Source organism: Doryrhamphus excisus, linkage group LG14 (assembly GCF_037039965.1).
Source record: "Doryrhamphus excisus strain RoL-2023G ecotype Guam linkage group LG14, RoL_Dexc_Guam_v1.1, whole genome shotgun sequence".
NCBI classification, from domain to species: domain Eukaryota; kingdom Metazoa; phylum Chordata; class Actinopteri; order Syngnathiformes; family Syngnathidae; genus Doryrhamphus; species Doryrhamphus excisus.
This window is the reverse complement of record NC_136370.1, coordinates 18084103-18107293: the sequence shown is the minus strand read 5'-3', so window position 1 is coordinate 18107293 and position 23191 is coordinate 18084103. Positions and strand designations below refer to the sequence as shown.

Sequence of the window (23191 nt, the reverse complement as noted above, 5' to 3'; positions counted from 1 at the left end):
ACATATCCTCAGATAAGGTGTGGAATTGGGATTCAGACTAAGTATTATACAGTTTTGTCTGGGAGGACAAGCGGTTGCTGTACTGTACAATCGCATATCAAGTCAAGTCGAATAGAAATATTTCAATATTGAACAAAGCAAAATTTGTTCTCAATCAGAAATCACTCCACTCTTTATTGCTCGCTGGTTCTACCATATCTTACTTATTGTGTGGAAATATGGGCTAATAACTATGAAAGCAATCTAAATGTACTGCAAAAAAAGCTAGTAAGGATAATTCATAATGCCGCCTTCAATGAACATATTAACTCCTTATGTCAAAAATCACAAATATCACATTACAATACATATTAAATACAATACAATAAATTAAATTAAAAAAATAACAACAACTATATTAGGAAAGCAGGAAGTGAACAAATGTAACAGTTACTGATTGTAAAAGTACCAGATGGAGGGGTAGGATTTAATAAGCTTTGCTTCTTCCTACTCCTTTTGGACATGTGGAACTGTGAACTGATTATGGGATGCATTCAATTGTAATCTGATGCATTTTCAAATGAAATAAAACCATTTAAAAAAAAGTAAATAAATAAATAAAAAATATATATTTTTAATTGAAAAAATACAATTAAATAAAATTAAATTATTTTTAGGAAAGCAGGAAGTGAACAAATGTAACAGATACTGATTGTAAAAGTACCAGATGGAGTGGTAGGATTTAATAAGCTTTGCTTCTTCCTACTCCTTTTGGACATGTGGAACTGGGAACTGATTTTGGGATGCATTCAATTGTAATCTGATGCATGTTCAAATGAAATAAAACCATTTAAAAAAAAATTAAAAATTAAAAAAAAAATTAAAAATATATATTTGTAATTAAAAAAATACAATTAAATAAAATTAAATTATTTTTAGGAAAGCAGGAAGTGAACAAATGTAACAGATACTGATTGTAAAAGTACCAGATGGAGGGGTAGGATTTAATAAGCTTTGCTTCTTCCTACTCCTTTTGGACATGTGGAACTGTGAACTGATTATGTGATGCATTCAATTGTAATCTGATGCATGTTCAAATGAAATTAAACCATTTAAAAAATGTAAATAATTAAAACAATTTGTAAACATTTTTTTTAAATTGTTGGCAATTTTTTAAAAATAAAAAAATAAAAAAATAAATTAAAAAAAACTTAAATTATATTAGAAAGGCAGGAAGTGAACAAATGTAACAGTTACTGATTGTAAAAGTACCAGATGGAGGGGTAGGATTTAATAAGCTTTGCTTCTTCCTACTCCTTTTGGACATGTGGAACTGTGAACTGATTATGTGATGCATTCAATTGTAATCTGATGCATGAAATAAAACCATTAAAAATGTGTTTTTTTAATTAAAAACAAAAAAATGTTCATTAAATTAAAAAAATAAAGTTAAAAAAACGTAAATTATATTAGGAAAGCAGGAAGTGAACAAATGTAACAGTTACTGATTGTAAAAGTACCAGATGGAGGGGTAGGATTTAATAAGCTTTGCTTCTTCCTACTCCTTTTGGACATGTGGAACTGTGAACTGATTATGTGATGCATTCAATTGTAATCTGATGCATGTTCAAATGAAATGAAACCATTTAAAAAATGTAAATAATTTAAAAAAAATTTAAACATTTTTTTTAAATTGTTGGCAATTTTTTTAAAATAAAAAAATAAAATAAAAAATTAAAAAAAACTTAAATTATATTAGAAAGGCAGGAAGTGAACAAATGTAACAGTTACTGATTGTAAAAGTACCAGATGGAGGGGTAGGATTTAATAAGCTTTGCTTCTTCCTACTCCTTTTGGACATGTGGAACTGTGAACTGATTATGTGATGCATTCAATTGTAATCTGATGCATGTTCAAATGAAATGAAACCATTTAAAAAATGTAAATAATTTAAAAAAAATTTAAACATTTTTTTTAAATTGTTGGCAATTTTTTTAAAATAAAAAAATAAAATAAAAAATTAAAAAAAACTTAAATTATATTAGAAAGGCAGGAAGTGAACAAATGTAACAGTTACTGATTGTAAAAGTACCAGATGGAGGGGTAGGATTTAATAAGCTTTGCTTCTTCCTACTCCTTTTGGACATGTGGAACTGTGAACTGATTATGGGATGCACTCAATTGTAATCTGATGCATGTTCAAATGAAGTAAAACCATTACCATTACTATAATATCGCAACTCTAAAAGAACCACTATCCATTCTTTACCACTTCACGTCTTTGAACCAATGCATGGAAATAACTCGAGTTTCCCTGTAATTGTCGAAAGCATCTTGCATGACATTCCATTTGGAACCTGCTCTTCCCGAATGGAATTGCCAGACAAAGTTCACATGGCAACAATCCGTACTGGTAATGAGCTGCCGACAGTCTGCGATCCTACACCAGGCGTTCTGACTGCTTACGTGTACGAACGGTATATAAATGACGTGTATTTTTATACTCCTGTTGGATGTTTTACGGAACACGATAAGGCCGACATGACAAGCTGAAACCACAGCGATGACAGCCGTATTGGACTCAGCCGTCCACTCAGTGACTCGGTGTATGAAATATTAGCTCAGCAGCCCCCTGCAATATCCACAATACTGTTTAAACATCTTCACTGTTATTGTTGATCTTCTGATATCAGTGCCCCTGGAACAAAAACATTGTTTATAATACTTCAATTTAGGAGAGTCCAAATATTTTCTCTTGGCAACAGCTTTGAATAAACAGATTGTTATTGTTGGAGAGCGACTACCACTGTGCTGTTGAGCCCGCTAGAGGCCGGCAGGACTTTATCGCCACTGTCGAATCTTCTCACCTATAGCAGTGTTTTTCAACTTTTTTTTTTTAGCCACGGCATGTTTTTTTTTTTTACATTGGAAAAAATCTTGTGGCACACCACTAACCAAAGATGTTACAAAATGTCACCACGACCTCACACGTGCATCAATAAGTCTATGGGAGGAACAAGGCAGGTGTTGCCACACGGACCAATATTACATTGCTATGCCAGTTTTACACCAGTAGCCACGTTTTTACGTGACAAGTTTTTCTCTTTCCGAATGACCTTTCGGGAAACAATGGTATCCATAGAAAGGAATATTCCAATCTCTTGTCTACATGCGTTCGTGAAAAATCAACCAGAATAGTCAATAGGGCATGCCCAGTAAAACGTAAACCGACTTCCGCAAGTTTTTCTTTCACTTGTCGGAATAACTCCGTATTGCCAGTTTTTCGTCTGTCCAGTCTTGAAATTTAGTTTGAATCCAAAACCAACTTTGCTTAGTCCAGTGCCGATTGCTGGCCTCCATTTTTAAAAGTGAAGAACGTCTGGAATCTGCGTGTTACGTCATATCTGAGCATGCGCTGAAAGAACGCACCCGGGATCAATTTAAACACTAAAAGATCAAATTCAATCTTACTAATATTTTATAATTAAACTCAGGACATGTTTTTTTTTAAATAAAACTGGACTTATGAATAAAGTATAGAAGGGTTTAGATTCTGTTCCACAGATGGCGCTAATGCATACGAAAGCTGCTTGCCAACCGCCAATAAACAACAGAAGAAGAAAAACACCAGGAAGAAGAAGAACGCAGTCTGACAACTTTCCGTTTGAGCGGGTACAAGATACCTCAATCGGATTGGTTAAAGGAATATTCCATCCCTGTTCAATTCTTTCCGTTTTTTAGCAAATAAACCAAAGTGAATTGGAATATTTGGGTCCATGTATACTATTGACATAATGGATATTAACATAATATTTACAAATGATGATTAATAAATGTTAATTATAAAAAGTGATATTGGGTTGGTTTTTCAAGGTACACTAGTGTGCCGTGGCACAGTGCTTGAAAACCACCGACCTATAGCACATATGGTACGTGCCGCTCACGCTGAACCCAAATGGGGACTTGTTACATAACAGCCTGACTGGTGTGACTTACCACATCCCCTCTCCATGACCTTGGACCCTTCTAATTTGTTTGGAAACCTGAGCTCCTGGGTTGAGTATTCCAGAAATGGGAAATGAAATGGACTTCGGAAGACCTTGCCATTGATTTTCTTCTCCTTGGGGGAAAATCTGCGGCCAATGTACTTTTTTGTAATGTACATTATTTAATCACCCGGTTTCCACACAGTACTTTGTCAGCTCGCTGTGTATCAGTGTATACCAACTGTAAGTAAAGTCTCTATAATACTCATTCAAGTTTACTGCCGCTAATCCGGCATGAAGTGGCTGTTCCCATTTTGCAGTCCGGGTTAACTGTTTGATGTGGGGTTCAAACATCAAACATCTGCACACACACTTATAATGTAATCTAACACACACTGATCTTTGGCATATATGCCCCGAAACTGATAATGGCGTACACACACATGTTAAAAAGTCGTGTACACACACTGACAACAGGCACATAGTACATGCAAATAAACACACACACAGATATAATATTCACACACGAGTAGTAGTTTTTTTTGTCTGTTTAAACTGATTCAGCCTGCGTGTGTGGAAAAATAAATTCGGTGCGCCCGGAAGCCCAGTTCAGTGTAACAGGAAGACACCTGAAACTGACTTGTGAGTTTCAGAATAAAATACACTCATGCTGAACATGCTAAAAACTCAAAACTAAGCAAGCAATCGAGGTGGTTTGTTTTTATGAATTGTAAATGTACGCAAAATACTTTCTAAGTTTTTATAGCAAAGCCTATAAAAATGTAAAAAAAAATATATATATTTACAGGAAGTGACCACTCCAGCTACTTCTGATTTTGCTGCTTCAAAATAATGTTATAAATTTTCTTTGAGTGTGTTTTATTTTGATGCTCACAACTCAGTTTCAGGTGTGAAATTAAATTTTGGGGAAAATCTGCGGCCAATTTATATTAACTGGTTTCCACACAGTACTTTTCATAAAGTACTTTGTTTGTCAGCTCGCTGTGTATCAATGTATCGTGAATGAATACCAACTCTATAAGACTCATTCAAGTTTACTGCCGCTAATCCGGCATGAAGTGGCTGTTCCCATTTTTTGGAGCAAAACAATTTGCACCCAATTGGCCGGATCGGATCGCATATGAAGTTTTTATATCAAAACCTATAAAAATGTTTAAAAAAAAAAACACTATGTTTACAAGAAGGGACCACTACAGCTACTTCTGATTTTGCCGCTTCAAAATAATGTTATCAATTAATAGTCTTTACTATAATTTGCTATAATATTTGAATTTTTTTGAGTGTTTTATTTTGATGCTCACAACTCAGTTTCAGGTGTTTTCCGGTTACACTAAACCGAGTTTATTTTTCCACACATGCGCAGGTGTAACGGTCTTTGTTAGGTTTCTGAAAATAAACTTATTTTCTCTCCACTTCTGCACCCCTCATCAATGCCAACCACGTTGTGTGGTAACGAGAAGAAGCACTTGTTTTAATGGTAAACAAAACACACATTTTATATTTACAATGTTTCACAACACTGCCGACTAGTGGCCAGCATAAGTAACACAGTGGGGGAGTGTTGGGGAAGGAGTGATTGATGATACGTGAAAAAAGTATTATGATTACAAAAATTAAAAACACATACCTGAAGGACAAAAGAATGAAAATAAAGTTCTTTTCTCTCCACTTCTGCAACCTAAAAAGACGTAACATAAATTACAAAATGTAACAAAAAACCACGACGGGCCTACTTGTGTAACGCAAGTCCCGCCGGAAGTGTAAATGAAAAGCTAAAACCAACGATCAAAATAACATAAAATGACAGATATATCGACATAAAAACAATATACACAACACAGATGACCAAATCTTAAACTAAACAACACATTTTATCTCCAGTTCTTTAACTGAACTTACCCTCATTAATGCCAACCAGGTTGTGTGGCAAAGAGCGGAAGTGCTACCAGAGCTGGGCCGACTACGGAAGCCCGGGAGGAGCAAAAGCGAAAGGATAAAATAAAGCATATACAAGGAAAGCGATGAAAATAAACTGAGCAAAATAAGAAAATTAAATAAATCATTGAATAAAATTAACATAATTATTAAATAATAATAAATTCACACATTTAGTGCATTTTTAACTCCGTTACACAGTCAGACGCTGGAATAACCTAAGTGTAAACAGACATTGAATGTACCATGTGAAGCCATTATTTTTGATGTGTTTTTCCTCTTTTTTGGGGCATATCTGCCTAAAATCAGTGTGTTTCAGTACATTGTAAGTATACATGTTTGATATGTTTTGCCCTCAACGGCCTCCCATACCATTACCTTGTCAGAAATTAGCACACAGGCTGAGTCAAGGCCAAACAAAACCGTATTTGTGACTTTCTGGCTTTCTTTTGACTCCATCTATCACCTCTCGGTATTGTTCTTTCTCCACCTCCTTTTGCAGATGAAGGACTCTTACGTAACGTCTGTTTCTCTGACTCGGCATCTTTCACATAATCAGACCTCTTGTTTTGTCGTTAACATTTGACAGGTTCCACTAAATTATACACGAGTAATAAACGCTGGGTCAAATGGCTCTGACTCATCAAGTGGAAAAGGCCGTAATCGTAAAAAAAAGGTTCTAATGAGCCAGGCTTACTTTGCACAAGTATTATGCAGGAATTTATGAACCATATTTAAATGGTAATGGTTTTATTTCATTTGAACATGCATCAGATTACAATTGAATGCATCACATAATCAGTTCACAGTTCCACATGTCCAAAAGGAGTAGGAAGAAGCAAAGCTTATCTCGTACTTTTTCAACCAGTAACTGTTACATTTGTTCACTTCCTGCCTTTGTAATATAATTTAATTTTTTTTTAAATATTTTTTTTTATTAAATTTTTTTTTTTTTTTTTTTAGTTTTATTTCATTTGAACATGCATCAGATTACAATTGAATGCATCACATAATCAGTTCACAGTTCCACATGTCCAAAAGGAGTAGGAAGAAGCAAAGCTTATTAAATCCTACCCCTCCATCTGGTACTTTTACAATCAGTAAGTGTTACATTTGTTCACTTCCTGCTTTCCTAAAAATAATTTAATTTTATTTAATTGTATTTTTTTTATTAAAAATATATATATTTTAATTTTTTATTTTTTTTTTTAATTCTATAAATGGTTTTATTTCATTTGAAAATGCATCAGATTACAATTGAATGCATCACATAATCAGTTCCCAGTTCCACATGTCCAAAAGGAGTAGGAAGAAGCAAAGCTTATTAAATCCTACCCCTCCATCTGGTACTTTTACAATCACTAACTGTTACATTTGTTCACTTCCTGCTTTCTGAATATAATTTAAGTTTTTTTAGTTATTTTTTTAATTACAATTTTTTTTTTAATTTTTTTTATAATTTTTTCATGATTTTATTTAATTTGGACATGCATCAGATTACAATTGAATGCATCACATAATCAGTTCACATAATTTGTTCACTTCCTGCTTTCCTAATATAGTTGAAGTTAATTTTTTTAATTTAATTTATTGTATTGTATTTAATATGTATTGTAATGTGATATTTGTGATTTTAGAAATAAGGAGTTAGTATGTTCTCTGTAGGCGGCATTATGAATTATCCTTACTGACCTTTTTTTGCAGTACATTTAAGCGAGTGAATGATTGCTTTTATAGTTATTAGCCCATATTTTCCACACAATAAGTAAGATATGGTAGAACCAGAGAACAAATTTAGCTTTGTTCAATACTGAAATATTCCCATCCATTCCATCTTATGTTGTATATTTGTAATATGAGGTTTACATTTTCATGTATTGTGATCCCCAGAAATATTTTTTTCACAACATAAAGGAAACAATAATAAACGCTTGGTATGTCCACAGATGTAAACGAGTGCTTGAACCAAAACATATGCGGCCGTGGAAGGTGTGTCAACACCGAAGGCTCCTATAGGTGCAACTGTTTCCAGGGATACAAACTCACAGCGGACAACGTATGCCAAGGTAACGCCACAAAGTAGCAGCTGTGTAAATAGTTTCCACGCATGCTACCGCAGAAGCTCCATGGCAAATTTAAAGTTTTTTTTTTTTTTTTTTTTTTTAAAGGGCCTTTTGTATTTCCTATGAGCCCACTTCCATTTTCCACTCTTTTTCCAGATGTGAATGAGTGTTTGCTTCCGGGGGTCTGTCTCCATGGACGTTGCGTCAATCTAGAAGGAACCCACAGATGCTCTTGTGGCCACGGTTACCAAGTCACCTCAGATAGCAAAGCCTGCGAAGGTGAGCGACTATGCCGTGGAAGTCATGCTTCTCATCTTAAAGTGTCCAATTTCTTTCTTAGATATCGATGAGTGTGCCGCTAATAAGAAGTGTCCTGAAGGAATCTGCGTCAACACTCCTGGTTCCTACACATGCCAGAGCTGCGATGCAGGGTTTCAACCGTCTGTTGACGGGCTGAGATGTGAAGGTAGGAATATTTAATGTTTCATGTTCAATTCCATCAAATCTAGGGTCTGGGCGAGGCTGGGCCGCATCAGGTTTTCCAAAAAAAAAAAAAAAACGCATTTATTAAAAACAAAAAAATGAATAAACTTTGCTTTGGTTACGATTTTCTACAATAAAAGCTCTGATAAAACATTCCACTGTTCTCAAATATCTTAATTTTTATTTTTCTGCACAAAATAAGATGAAAAATAAATAAACAAATCAAGAATAAAGCAAATCAATCAATCAGTAATAAATAAATATAATAATAATAATAAAACAGCAAATAATAAAAAGTTAAGAAACCACATATAGTTGGTGGGTAAAATTATTTTTGCAGATTAAAATGAACAAAGCATTATTAGAGCCCTGTAGACATGACAAAACACGACTATAGTCACATTTATACTCTTTTTATTTACAACATATTGCGCAACTGCAGGGTCTTGAGACACATGCTAACTCGCAAACTAGACAGCTAGCGACCTAAACGGTAGCCTTCGAGTTATTTCCTTTCAACTTAAATAACCAAAAACTTACCACTTCCACACGGATAGGGAGGATAACTATTAACAGTTATTTAACCTTTAACATGAACATTAATCAAACGTAATAATTTTTTTCTGGGTACATGATACCATACAGCATCCGTATCAAACTTGCGCGGGGCCGCACTGACATTAAACTTTCATATCAAGGCGGGGGCCGCAAACTAGTGTCCTGCGGGCCACATTTGGCCCGCGGGCCGCATGTTTGAGACCCCTGATTTAGATCAATAATACTATCGGGACGGGACACACACAAAAAAAGAAACAGCTAGAAGACCCGAGTTCAATTCCACCCTCGGAGTTTGCATGTTCTCCCCCGTGCATGTGTGGGTTTTCTCCGGGTACTCCGGTTTCCTCCCACATTCCAAAAACATGCTAGGTTAATTAGCGACTCCAAATTGTCCATAGGTATGAATGTGAGTGTGAATGGTTGTTTGACTTAATGTGCCCTGTGATTGGCTGGCCACCAGTCCAGGGTGTAACCCCGCCTCTCGCCCCAAGACAGCTGGGATAGGCTCCAGCAACCCCTTACTTTGTACACTGCTTTACAAAAAGCAGTAGATAGCGTCCTCCCTTAGTGTACTGGCCTGTCTCTTGGTGTCTCCTCCACGCTCTTGACACTGTGCAGCAAACCTACTGGCCGTCGCTGAGCAGCTTTGTGGGCTGCATTGGCCGCCTCATTGCACCACGAGTGGCAAGGACATTGGAAAGATGGAAAAACCAGCCAGGCAGGAATCAGATAGAAATCATGAGGAAAGGGAAATGCTCTGTGGCTGTGAAGCCTGTATTTTTTTTGTTTTTTTTTTGGAAAGCTGTCTACACCCTGGACTGGTGGCCAGCCAATCACAGGGCACATATAGTCAAACAACCATTCACACTCACATGACAATAGCCAATCATGAATTATAAGAAAACTCAAAATGAGCTTATCAACCCATGGGAAATCATTCATCGACTCACGGCGTCAGCTTAGAAAGAAAGCTAAAATCATCACACTGCGACTTAACACTCAAAGGGTAGTTACGAAATATACAGGAGAACAACCATTCACACTCACATTCATACCTATGGACAATTTGGAGTCGCTAATTAACCTAGCATGTTTTTGGAATGTGGGAGGAAACCGGAGTACCCGGAGAAAACCCACGCATGCACTGGGGAGAACATGCAAACTCCACACAGAGATGGCCGAGGTTGGAATTGAACTCGGGTCTCTTCGCTGTGAGGCCTGCGCGCTCACCACTTTTTCCACCGTGCAGCCATGAATCAATCAATGGTTCAATTTTCAATATTAAAAATACTAGTATAATAGTATAGTACAATAGTATAAAATACTAGTATAAAAATACTTTAGTGCCTGTGCCATCTTTAGATATTTGAGCTTATGCTACATTTATAATCAAACTTCCAGCTAAAGCTATCTATTTCTCAATGGTTGAGTTGCCCAGTTTTTGGCATTAATTAATTCATTTTTGTCGCGGGGGTGCTGGAGCCTATCCCAGCTGTCTTCTAAATATAGAAACTTCCTCGCTGCTGCTTGCTACGGTCGTCCATGCTGTTTTTACTAGTAGTTTTATGTATGTATTCAATACAAAACGCAAAATAATGGCGGTGCATTCATCGCACCTGGGAAACAGCATATGCGGTGAAGTTGAACATTAATCATACGGCGCTTGCAACGGATTTTACCGATATCCACAAACGCATCGCAATGAATCTCGATTTCACCCGTCAATTGCATCCACATCCAGGGAATGAACCGATCGTGCGCATGCGTATCGATGTATCGATTAATTTTGATTATTTTGACATTTTTAGTTTTATTCAATTTAAAAAAATATATATATTGATTATTTTCCACACCCTTAGTCCAATGCTCATGTAGGTAAACGTTTGTTTGTTTTTTAAAAAAAAATTTATTTAATGATTTAAAAAAAAAATTATGTTTTATTTCATTTGAACATGCATCAGATTACAATTGAATGCATCCCATAATCAGTTCACAGTTCCACATGTCCAAAAGGAGTAGGAAGAAGCAAAGCTTATTAAATCCTACCCCTCCATCTGGTACTTTTACAATCAGTAACCGTTACATTTGTTCACTTCCTGCTTTCCTAATATAGTTGAATATATTTTTTTAATTTAATTTATTGTATTGTATTTAATATGTATTGTAATGTGATATTTGTGATTTTAGAAATAAGGAGTTAGTATGTTCTCTGTAGGCGCCATTATGAATTATCCTTACTGACCTTTTTTGCAGTACATTTAAGCGAGTGAAGATTGCTTTTATAGTTATAAGCCCATATTTCCACACAATAAGTAAGATATGGTAGAACCAGAGAGCAATAAAGAGATATCCACAAACGCATCTCAATGAATCTCGATTTCACCCGTCAACTGCATCCACATCCAGTGAAAGAGCCGATGCGAGTCGCATCGTGCGCATGCGTATCGATTAATTTTGATTATTTTGACATTTTTAGTTTTATTTAATTAAAAAAAAATATTGATTATTTTCCACACCTTTAGTCCGATGCTCATGTAGGTAGACGTTTGTTCCTTTCAGCGTGCTCCGCTTCGGCGACGCCCCCTTTGTTTTTTGTTTTTAATGGTGAACTTTATGACACGGACAGATGTGTTATGGCTGCCAGACACTGGAATGCATTATTGATGTTGTTGTTTTATTCCTGCTAAACCGGATGCTTGTGCGTCTCCAGATGTGGACGAGTGCGTTCAGAGTGACTGGTGTCTCGGCGGCGTGTGCGCCAACACGGCGGGGTCGTACACCTGCACCAGATGCAAGGCCGGCTACAGGGTGTCTCAGGATCGACGGAGGTGTGAAGGTACGGCATGTTCAAACCCTCGAGGTGCTCCTCATTCATAGCCCGTTTTATATTTTAATACGTAAAAACAATCACGTGACATTTGTTTATTGCATTAAGGGTTTTTGACTTTGTTAGGAAACTCTATTTCAACAAAATAAAACCAAAAAAAGGTCGAGTGGTTAGCGCACAGACCTCACATCTAAGAGACCAGGGTTCAATTCCACCTTCGACCATCTCTGTGTGGAATTTGCATATTCTCCCCGTGTATGCGTGGGTTTTCTCCGTGTACTCCGGTTTCCTCCCACATTCCAAAAACATGCTAGGTTAATTAGCGACTCCAAATTGTCCATAGGTATGAATGTGAGTGTGAATGGTTGTTTGTCTATATGTGCCCTGTGATTGGCTGGCCACCAGTCCAGGGTGTACCCCGCCTCTCATTCGAAAACAGCCGGTGACGACCCTCGTGAGGATAAGCGGTAGAAAATGAATGAACATTATTCCAACAGTAAAATATGGTGGTGGTAGTGTGATGGTCTGGGAATGTTTTGCTGCATCAGGACCTGGAAGACTCACTGTGATAAATGGAACCATGAATTATTGTTAATATGGAAATATGGGCTGCACGGCGGACGAGTGGTTAGCTCACAAGCCTTACAGCTAGGAGAGCCGAGTTCGATTCCACCCTCTGCTATCTCTGTGTGGAGTTTGCATGTACTCCGGTTCCCTCCCACATTCCAAAAACATGCTAGGTTAATTAGCGACTTCAAATGTGAGTGTGAATGGTTGTTTGTCTATATGTGCCCTGTGATTGGCTGGCCACCAGTCCAGGGTGTACCCCGCCTCTCGCCCGAAGACAACTGGGATAGGCTCCAGCACTCCCTGCGACACTCGGGACGATAAGCAGTAGAAAATGAATGAATGAATGATTGATTCATGGATGCACGGTGTAAAAAAGTGGTTAGCGCGCAGGCCTCACAGCTAAGAGACACAAGTTCAATTCCACCCTCGGCCATTTTGTGTGGAAATTTCGTGGGTTTTTTCCGGGTAGTCCGGTTTCCTCCCACATTCCAAAAAAAACATGCTAGGTTAATTAGCGACTCCAAATTGTCCATAAGTATGAATGTGAGTGTGAATGGTTGTTTGTCTATATGTGCCCTGTGATTGGCTGGCCACCAGTCCAGAGTGTACCCCGCCTCTCGCCCCAAGAAGACAGCTGGGATAGGCTCCAGCACCTTTGCGACCCTTGTCAGGATAAGCGGTAGAAAATGAATGAATGAATAGTACTCCTCTTGTATATTTTGTAACTACCCTTTGAGTTTTAAGTCGCAGTGTGATGATTTTAGCTGTCTTTCTAAGCTGACACCGTGAGTCGATGAATGATTTCCCATGGTGCTCCAGCACCCCCCTGCGACCCTCGTGAGGATAAGCGGTAGAAAATGAATGAATGAATGAATTCCATTGTCAGGTCCTTTCACATTGATTTGCGTTCCACCCAGATATTGACGAGTGCCAGTCCCTGTCAACATGCGCCAATGGAATATGTCTAAACTCCGAGGGTTCCTACACCTGTGAGAACTGCCCCACAGGGTACAGGGTGTCATATGACGGAGAACTCTGTGAAGGTCAGCAAACCATGCATTGCTTCCTGCGTCTTATCAAACTCTCACAGTCAATTAGATGATTTTAATGGCTGCCAAGATCTAATATCCTGTGCTGATATTTCGTGCCAGACGTTGACGAATGTACGCTGCCCACGACATGCCCCCGGGGAACATGTACAAACACAGAGGGTTCCTTCACATGTGTCAGCTGTCAGCCCGGTTTCAGAATCTCCTCGGATGGACGGCGGTGTGATGGTGAGACTTTTGGCTGTTCCGATGTTTGTTTATTTGCACGCACATGTTTGTTTACAATGGGTTAGCCCGCGTTTCATTTCTCAGACGTCACATCACAGCTGGCTGATTAACGTCACTAACTCTAGCACCGATTATTTAACTCCAAACAAAACAATGACACACCGGTCTCTAAATAGCGCATGATGTCAACCACGCTGCTGATAACTCAACTACAAACATTCAAGTGTTGGCGTTTTTTTTTTTTTTTTTGCTTCACTGACTTTTCATTTCGGTAATTTCATCAGAGATGGCAGCCTGCGTTATTATGTGTTTGTATATTTGTCTCCAGATGTGGATGAATGCTTGGCAGCTAGCGACGTGTGCCCCGGCCAGCTGTGTTCAAACACCCTGGGATCTTATACCTGCAGGAGCTGTGGGGCCGGCATGCAAGTGACCGAGGACGGTTACGGCTGCGAGGGTAAAATAACCACTCGACTAACCTCGACTAACTCGAATAACCTCGACTCACGGTGTCGGCTAAAATCATCACACTGCGACTTAACACTCAAAGGGTAGCTATGAAATATACAAGAGGAGTACCATTCATTCATTCATTTTCTACCGCTTATCCTCACAAGGGTCGCAAGGGTGCTGGAGCCTACCCCAGCTGTCCCACCCTGGACTGGTGGCCAGCCAATCACAGGGCACATATAGTCAAACAACCATTCACACTCACATTCATACCTATGGACAATTTGGAGTCGCTAATTAACCTAGCATGTTTTTGGAATGTGGGAGGAAGTCCCCGGAGAAAACCCACGCATGCCGAGTGTGGCTGAGGGTGGAATTGAACCCGGGTCTCCTAGCTGTGAGGTCTGCGGGCTAACCACTCCTCTAGAAAATTTATTCATTCATTCATTTTCTACCACTTATACTCAAGAGGGTCGCGGGGGGGTGTAGAGCCTATCCCAGCAGTCTTTGGGCAAGAGGCGGGGTACACCCTGGACTGGTGGCCAGCCAATCACAGGGCACATATAGACAAACAACCATTCACACTCACATTCATACCTATGGACAATTTGGAGTCGCTAATTAACCTAGCATGTTTTTGGAATGTGGGAGGAAACCGGAATACCCGGAAAAAACCCACGCATGCAAACTCCACACAGAGATGGCCGAGGATGGAATTGAACTCGGATCTCCTAGCTGTGAGGCATGGGTGCTACCCACTCATCCACCGTGCAGCCAGAATGCTGAAATATTGTAGAATAACCTTGACTGGGGATCGGGATTAACTGAGGTTATTATTAATATTATAATATTATAATATAATATATTATATTATTAGAATTATTGTTGTTGTTGTCTAGTAATATTATTATTATTTTAAAATATATTATTATTATTATATTATTATTATTAATATTATTATTATTATTAATATTATTAATATTATTATTTTCATTATTATAATATAATATATTATATTATATATTATTATAATATATATTATTATACTTGTAATATTATTATTCTTATTATATATAATTATTATTATTATTATTATTATTATTATTATTATTATTATTATTATTATTATTATTATTATTATTATTGTCTGGTAATATTATTATTTTTTCAATATATTTTTATTATCATATTATTATTAATATTATAATATTATAATATAATATATTATATTATATATTATTAGAATTATTGTTGTTGTTGTCTAGTAATATTATTATTATTTTAAAATATATTATTATTATTATATTATTATTATTAATATTATTATTATTATTAATATTATTAATATTATTATTTTCATTATTATAATATAATATATTATATTATATATTATTATAATATATATTATTATACTTGTAATATTATTATTCTTATTATATATAATTATTATTATTATTATTATTATTATTATTATTATTATTATTATTATTATTATTATTATTATTGTCTGGTAATATTATTATTTTTTCAATATATTTTTATTATCATATTATTATTAATATTATAATATTATAATATAATATATTATATTATATATTATTAGAATTATTGTTGTTGTTGTCTAGTAATATTATTATTATTTTAAAATATATTATTATTATTATATTATTAATAATAATATTATTATTATTTTAATTATTATAATATAACATATTATAATATAACATATTATATTATATATTATTATAATATATATTATTATACTTGTAATATTATTATTCTTATTATATTCTTCTTCTTATTATTATTATTATTATTATATTAGGTACATATTATAACGATGCCTGAGTGCTTCCCATACAGGACAGTACATAGTCCTAACTCCACCACACAGACAGTGCTTTGTTAAAACAGGCGGAAAAGTAAGAAGACAAAATGATCACAGACTCGGAAACAGCGATTACAGGTGGCGTATCATTTCGGAATACACAAACTGGGATCACTGGGATCCGTCTTATGCCATCACTAAAAATTCCACGCCTGAGTACAGATTGTATTTTCAGGAAGGGTGGGGGGGAAATAATGCGGTTAAATGATTGCTTGGTCTTGCCTTTGGGTGAACAGCCGGAGTTCCACATTGTTAGCTTAGCGAGGAAGGATGCGCTGTGGTTGACTTGACTTCAAATTGAAGCTTTAACATTTTCCATGATATTATTTAAATCCTGTCAGAGGCCCACGCTTGGACCTGGGGTTGTTTTGTAAAAACTTTTTTTCCCAGCGCAAAGACACACGTCGGTGGGGGATCTTCCTCTCGGGCTTGATCCCCCCACTTCCATAAAAACACACGCAGTGCAGAATACGTGAATAACTGAGGTCATATTTGAATTAAATCATCATCCGGTTTTCTCATTCTCATGAGGTCATTGCAAAACTAACATTCCCGCGTTGGGCAAAGTGGACCTTTTATTTCGTTGATGCCATAAATCCTGTCATCACATGGTATTGGGTACTGTAATGTTTGTCTCTAATCATCTTATTTTATTGTGGCCTGCATCTGCTTAAATCATTATTTACTCAGCTCATTATTTCTTTAGGGCTGCACGGTGGTCGAGTGGTTAGCGCCCAGGCCTCACAGCTAGGAGACCCGAGTTCAATTCCACCCTCGGCCATGTTCTCCTCGGAGTTTGAATGTTCTCCCCATCCGGGTTCTCCGGTTTCCTCCCACATTCCAAAAACATGCTAGGTTAATTAGCGACTCCAAATTGTCCATAGATATGAATGTGAGTGTGAATGGTTGTTTGACTTAATGTGCCCTGTGATTGGCTGGCCACCAGTCCAGGGTGTACCCCGCCTCTCACCCAAAGACAGCTGGGATAGGCTTCAGCACCCCCGCGACCTTAATGAGGATGTGGGTGTCTACCAACCTGATGGTAACCTAATTATTATTATTATTATTATTATTATTATTATTATTATTATTATTATTATTATTATTATTGTAATGTAATATAATACAAATACAATTATTATAATTAGAATAATATATAATATAATATATTATAAGAATTATGATAATATTAATTATAATAATACAAATATGTTTAAAAACAATAAAAATAAAAATAATATAATATAATATAATAATTATAATAATATGTAATATAATATATTATATTATAATTATAATAATAATAATATAAATATATATAATATATAATATATAATATATAATATATAATATATAATATATAATATATAATATATAATATATAATATATAATATATAATATATAATATATAATATATAATATATAATATATAATATATAATATATTTATATTTATATTTATATTTATATAATATATTTTAAAAATTATCATAATATTACCACACAACAACAATAATAATAATAATAATACAATATAATATTAATAATAATATTATATTTATAATAATATATAATATAACATATTGCATTATAATAATTATAATAATAATAATAATAATATAATAAAATATATTTAAAAAATAATAATAATATTACAAGACAACAAAGATACAGCATTTGCACAGGTATCTAATTCTTTACCCAAGTTTCTTCCTGTGTCTTCCAGACATGAACGAGTGCCAGACCCCAGGTGTTTGTCCTACGGGCGTTTGCACTAACACAGAGGGATCCTTCTCCTGCATGACCTGTGACCCCGGCTTCACTGTGGCACCCAATGGTCTCTCCTGTGAAGGTGAGTTTCCATCTCCCTCTCTCTCTCTCTCTCTCTCTCTCTCTCTCTCTCTCTCACAGGCCCATGCAATCATTAGTTTTTGCTCAGCCAATCAGGAAAGCCTAAATAAAGCTAAATATGACAAATTAATATCTAAATAAAAGCAGCATGGGGGACCAGTGGATCTGGACTACAAGGCTGCATACCGACACCAAACTGTAATCTGCTCGATAAACCATTTCTTTCATCCGTCATTCATCATTTTTTTCCAGTAATTGTCCGGGATGAAAAAAATATGACTTTCCAAATATTTTCAAACAGTACATAATAAAGCGCTATTATAAATGGAAGGACTTCATAAAGATAAAACTTGGCAAAGTGAAACACAATCATCGTCATGACGTGTTTGTGTATCGACGCAGATACGAATGAATGTGATGACACGAGTCTATGTGTGGGGGGGCGGTGCACCAACACCATTGGATCCTATACTTGCACCTGCCCTGCCGGACTGGAGTTGATCGATGGGACGTCCTGCAGAGGTATAAAAAGTCAACTTCCTTTCTTATCGCTGGCATACAAAGTCAACATTTATACGTATTCGTCACAGATATCAACGAGTGTTTGAGCGTGGCGGGAATATGTGGAGAAGGAGAATGTCTGAATAGTGAAGGCTCCTACGTGTGCGTCTGCCCCGACGGGTATGACACCCTAAATGGGCGGACCGCCTGCCAAGGTACAGTAATTGATAATACAGTATTGACCTTATTATTGGAACCCTTTGTAGTATGCCCAATTTATGACCAGAATTACCATAGCATCATCATCAGTTATGGACGACAAGCTTCTCTTTTCAACAGCTGTCTTCGGGGGAGAGGCGGGGTACACCCTGGACTGGTGGCCAGCCAATCACAGGGCACATATAGACAAACAACTATTCACACTCACATTCATACCTATGGACAATTTGGAATCGAACCTAGGTCTTCCCGATCTCCTCATCAAAGGACCCACCTAAACATTTCAGAATCGTTATTTTCATTTCGACACGGAAGATAAGCTCTCAGTGCTGTTTGATGGCCTTATTTCATGTCTTGATGCCGCACACCATGCACACTCATACAATTGACGAAGATCATTTCAATGGCACCCATTCATCTATCCATCTGTTTTCTATGCTGCCCACCGTCACTTGGGTCATGGGTATGCTGGAGCCTACCCCAGCTGTCTTTGGCCGCCAGCCAATTGCAGTCATTCATTCATTCATTTTCGACCGCTTATCCTCACGAGTGTCACAGAGATGCTGGAGCCTATCCCATGCTGGCTGGTGACCAAAGACAGCTGGGATAGGCTCCAGCATACCCATGACCCAAGTGACGGTGGGCAGCATAGAAAACAGATGGATATATATTTATATTATTATGATTATAATATAATATATTATATTACATATTATTATGATTATAATATATTATATTACATATTATTATAATTATTATATTATATTATATTATATTATTGACACGGAAGATAAGCTCTCAGTGCTGTTTAATGGCCTTATTTCACGTCTTGGTGCCGCACACCATGCACACTCACACAATTGACGAAGATCATTTCAATGGCACCCATTCATCTATCCATCTGTTTTCTATGCTGCCCACCGTCACTTGGGTCATGGGTATGCTGGAGCCTATCCCAGCTGTCTTTGGTCACCAGTCAGCATGGGATAGGCTCCAGCATCTCTGTGACACTCGTGAGGATAATCGGTCGAAAATGAATGAATGAATGACTGCAATTGGCTGGCGGCCAAAGACAGCTGGGGTAGGCTCCAGCATACCCATGACCCAAGTGACGGTGGGCAGCATAGAAAACAGGTGGATAAATGAATGGGTGCCATTGAAATGATCTTCGTCAATTGTGTGAGTGTGCATGGTGTGCGGCATAAAGACATGCTAACATGCTACATGCTAATCCGGCATGTAGCATCTAATAACGTTTTCGAGTCGGCGGCTGAGGTGGATACTTTCATATGTTCAAACAGCCACTTGTTGATAATATGTTGTATAATACTCCATGTGGACTCATTGTGTGCCAGATTGTTACAAACCTTCATCCACCCTCATTTCTCTAACTCAGATGTTGACGAGTGCAGTAAAGAGAACGTGTGCGTCCGGGGCCAGTGCGTCAATACCGATGGCTCCTTCATATGCTTATGTGAAGCCGGCTTCAAGTACAGTGAGGACACTGCTGATTGTGAAGGTAAGACTGTTGCATTGAATACTATATTCATAGATAACATGATATTCTATTTGGAGTAAATAAGTCATTTTTCCAACAAGGTGCTGTTTCGACTACCCAATCAGCTGTGTTGATACCTTCAACAAACAGCCAAAACTGTCACTGGATGCTCATATCACCTCGTACTTTGGTACGAGGTACATTATTAAAAAAAAAACAACAACTGTATTATGGAAAGCAGGAAGTGAACAAATGTAACAGTTACTCCTTTTGGACATGTGGAACTGGGAACTGATTATGTGATGCACTCAATTGGAAACTGATGCATGTTCAAATGAAATAAAACCTTTAAAAAAAAAATAAAATGAAAAAATTCAAAAAAAATTTTTTTTATTAAAAAAATTCAATTAAAAAAATTTGATTATATTAGAAAAGCAGGAAGTGAACAAATATAACAGTTACTGATTGTAAAAGTACCAGATGGAGGGGTAGGATTTAATAAGCTTTGCTTCTTCCTACTCCTTTTGGACATGTGGAACTGTGAACTGATTATGGGATGCATTCAATTGTAATCTGATGCATGTTCAAATTAAATAAAACCATAAAAAAATAAAAACAATTTAAAAACATTTTTTTAATTAAAAAAAACAAAAAAACAAATTATATTAGGAAAGCAGGAAGTGAACAAATATAACAGTGAATGATTGTAAAAGTACCAGATGGAGGGGTAGGATTTAATAAGCTTTGCTTCTTCCTACTCCTTTTGGACATGTGGAACTGTGAACTGATTATGTGATGCATTCAATTGTAATCTGATGCATGTTCAAATGAAATAAAACCATAAAAAAGTAAAAACAATTAAAACAATCAAAAACGTTTTTTTTAATTAAAAAAATAAAATAACAAAAATTCAAATTATATTAGGAAAGCAGGAAGTGAACAAATGTAACAGTTACTGATTGTAAAAGTACCAGATGGAGGGGTAGGATTTAATAAGCTTTGCTTCTTCCTACTCCTTTTGGACATGTGGAACTGTGAACTGATTATGGGATGCATTCAATTGTAATCTGATGCATGTTCAAATGAAAAAAAAAACATAAAATTTTTTTTTAAAAATTGAAAAAATTCAAAAAATATTTTTTTTATTAAAAAAATGTAATTAAAAAAAATAAATTTTATTAGAAAGGCAGGAAGTGAACAAATGTAACAGTAACTGATTGTAAAAGTACCAGATGGAGGGGTAGGATTTAATAAGCTTTGCTTCTTCCTACTCCTTTTGGACATATGGAACTGTAAACTGATTATGTGATGCATTCAATTGTAATCTGATGCATGTTCAAATGAAATAAAACCATAAAAAAGTAAAAACAATTAAAACAATAAAAAAAATTTAAAAATTAAATAAAAAAATCAAATTATATTAGGAAAGCAGGAAGTGAACAAATATAACAGTTACTGATTGTAAAAGTACCAGATGGAGGGGTAGGATTTAATAAGCTTTGCTTCTTCCTACTCCTTTTGGACATGTGGAACTGTGAACTGATTATGGGATGCATTCAATTGTAATCTGATGCATGTTCAAATGAAATTAAACCATTAAAAAAAATTAAAACAATAAAAAAAAATATTAAAAAAATAGGAAACCGGAGTACCCGGAGAAAACCCACATGAAACTCCACACAGAGATGGCCGGAGGTGGAATTGAACCCGGGTCTGTTAGCTGTGAGGCCTGCGCGCTAACCACTCGACCTCCGTGCAACCATGAATCAATCAATGGTTCCATTTTCAATATTAAAAATACTAGTATAATAGTATAAAATACTAGTATAAAAATATTTTAGATATTTGAGCTCATGCTACATTTATAATCCAACGTCCAATACCAAAGTTGACCAGGACAAATTTCTGAAGCCAGAGTGAAGCGTCCAAGCCATTCTTCCATAAGGATTCCTTGATGACATGGAAGTGTCTTTCCCCTAAGGAGAAGCGTGAATGACCCCATTGTGAGCAGGAGCCATTTCTCCCTCTGGAACGTCTCCCTTTAGCTCCTTCACGAGTTCTTTGATTGCTGTGATAATATTGTTTTTGGCCATTCCTCTTGCCTGCTGCGTTCATGGAGGACAGCTACACCACAGGCTTCCTGCCTGGACGACCGACTCCAGCTGCACAGCCACCACACTGGGGGGTGGGGGTGGGGGGGGGGTCACATGTGGTTGCATTCGTGCCCCCTTTTTAATGCCCTTTTCTAACCAACCACTTTCCTCTCTCTGCAGACCTGAATGAGTGCAAAGAGTTCGGAAGCTCGGTGTGTGGTACCTGGCGCTGCGAGAACACTATCGGCTCCTACCGCTGCTTTATGGGCTGCCAGCCCGGCCTTGAGGGAGAAGACGCCACAGACTGCGGTTAGTGGTCAAACCACATGTAGTTAAAAGAATAAGGAGGGGGGGGGGGCACAATTTACTGTATTTGAGGAAAGACAGGCCAATTCTAAGCATTTTTCACCAAAGCCAAAGAGCCCCTACATGAGTCCTGAGAGTTCCACCTTTGGAATTTTACCGTCGGTTCCAGGCTAAACTTGGTCTGGAATACTAAACCACTTTGTGGCAGCGTTCTCCATAGCGGTACGGTACCTTAACTGTGGTGGTGGACACGTCGTAGTGTGTTAGCAGCCACATATCATAGGAAGTAATGTATATCTGGTTGATTGTGTATTGACTGTAAATTACACATCTAGTACCCCATATCGTACCCCCTAATTTTGCTCACATGCATGTCGGTCCAATTTGGTGTACCAAATTTCATGGCAATTCGGTGAAGTTTACATTAGGTGTTGACCTGTGTGAGAAATTTTTTGGTGTTTAATGACAGCGCCACCATGTGGTGGTGGTATTTGTCAGAAAAATAATAGCACAGGAAACAACACAACAACACAAACCTGTCTGGGTAGCATTATTCCTTTCAATTCAAACAAACAGGACTGGACTTGGACTGGAAACAGGAGTTCAGAACATTCAGAATGATATTGCAACATTCCATTCAATTCCACCCTCGGCCATCTCTGTGTGGAGTTTGCATGTTCTACGGG

The 23191-nt window shown here is 36.7% G+C and overlaps 1 protein-coding gene across 1 annotated transcript in view; it reads left to right on the top strand.

Moving 5' to 3' along the window:
- LOC131140425 (latent-transforming growth factor beta-binding protein 2-like) overlaps positions 1 to 23191 on the top strand; it is a 165186-nt gene that overhangs the window by 115010 nt on the left and 26985 nt on the right. The window contains exons 21-32 of the mRNA XM_078796315.1: positions 7868 to 7987; positions 8141 to 8263; positions 8325 to 8450; positions 11736 to 11861; positions 13340 to 13465; positions 13574 to 13699; positions 14028 to 14156; positions 17764 to 17889; positions 18291 to 18410; positions 18479 to 18604; positions 20005 to 20127; positions 22380 to 22508. Of these exons, the coding sequence (XP_078652441.1) occupies positions 7868 to 7987; positions 8141 to 8263; positions 8325 to 8450; positions 11736 to 11861; positions 13340 to 13465; positions 13574 to 13699; positions 14028 to 14156; positions 17764 to 17889; positions 18291 to 18410; positions 18479 to 18604; positions 20005 to 20127; positions 22380 to 22508 (1500 nt within the window). The remainder of the gene's footprint in view (positions 1 to 7867; positions 7988 to 8140; positions 8264 to 8324; positions 8451 to 11735; positions 11862 to 13339; positions 13466 to 13573; positions 13700 to 14027; positions 14157 to 17763; positions 17890 to 18290; positions 18411 to 18478; positions 18605 to 20004; positions 20128 to 22379; positions 22509 to 23191) is intronic.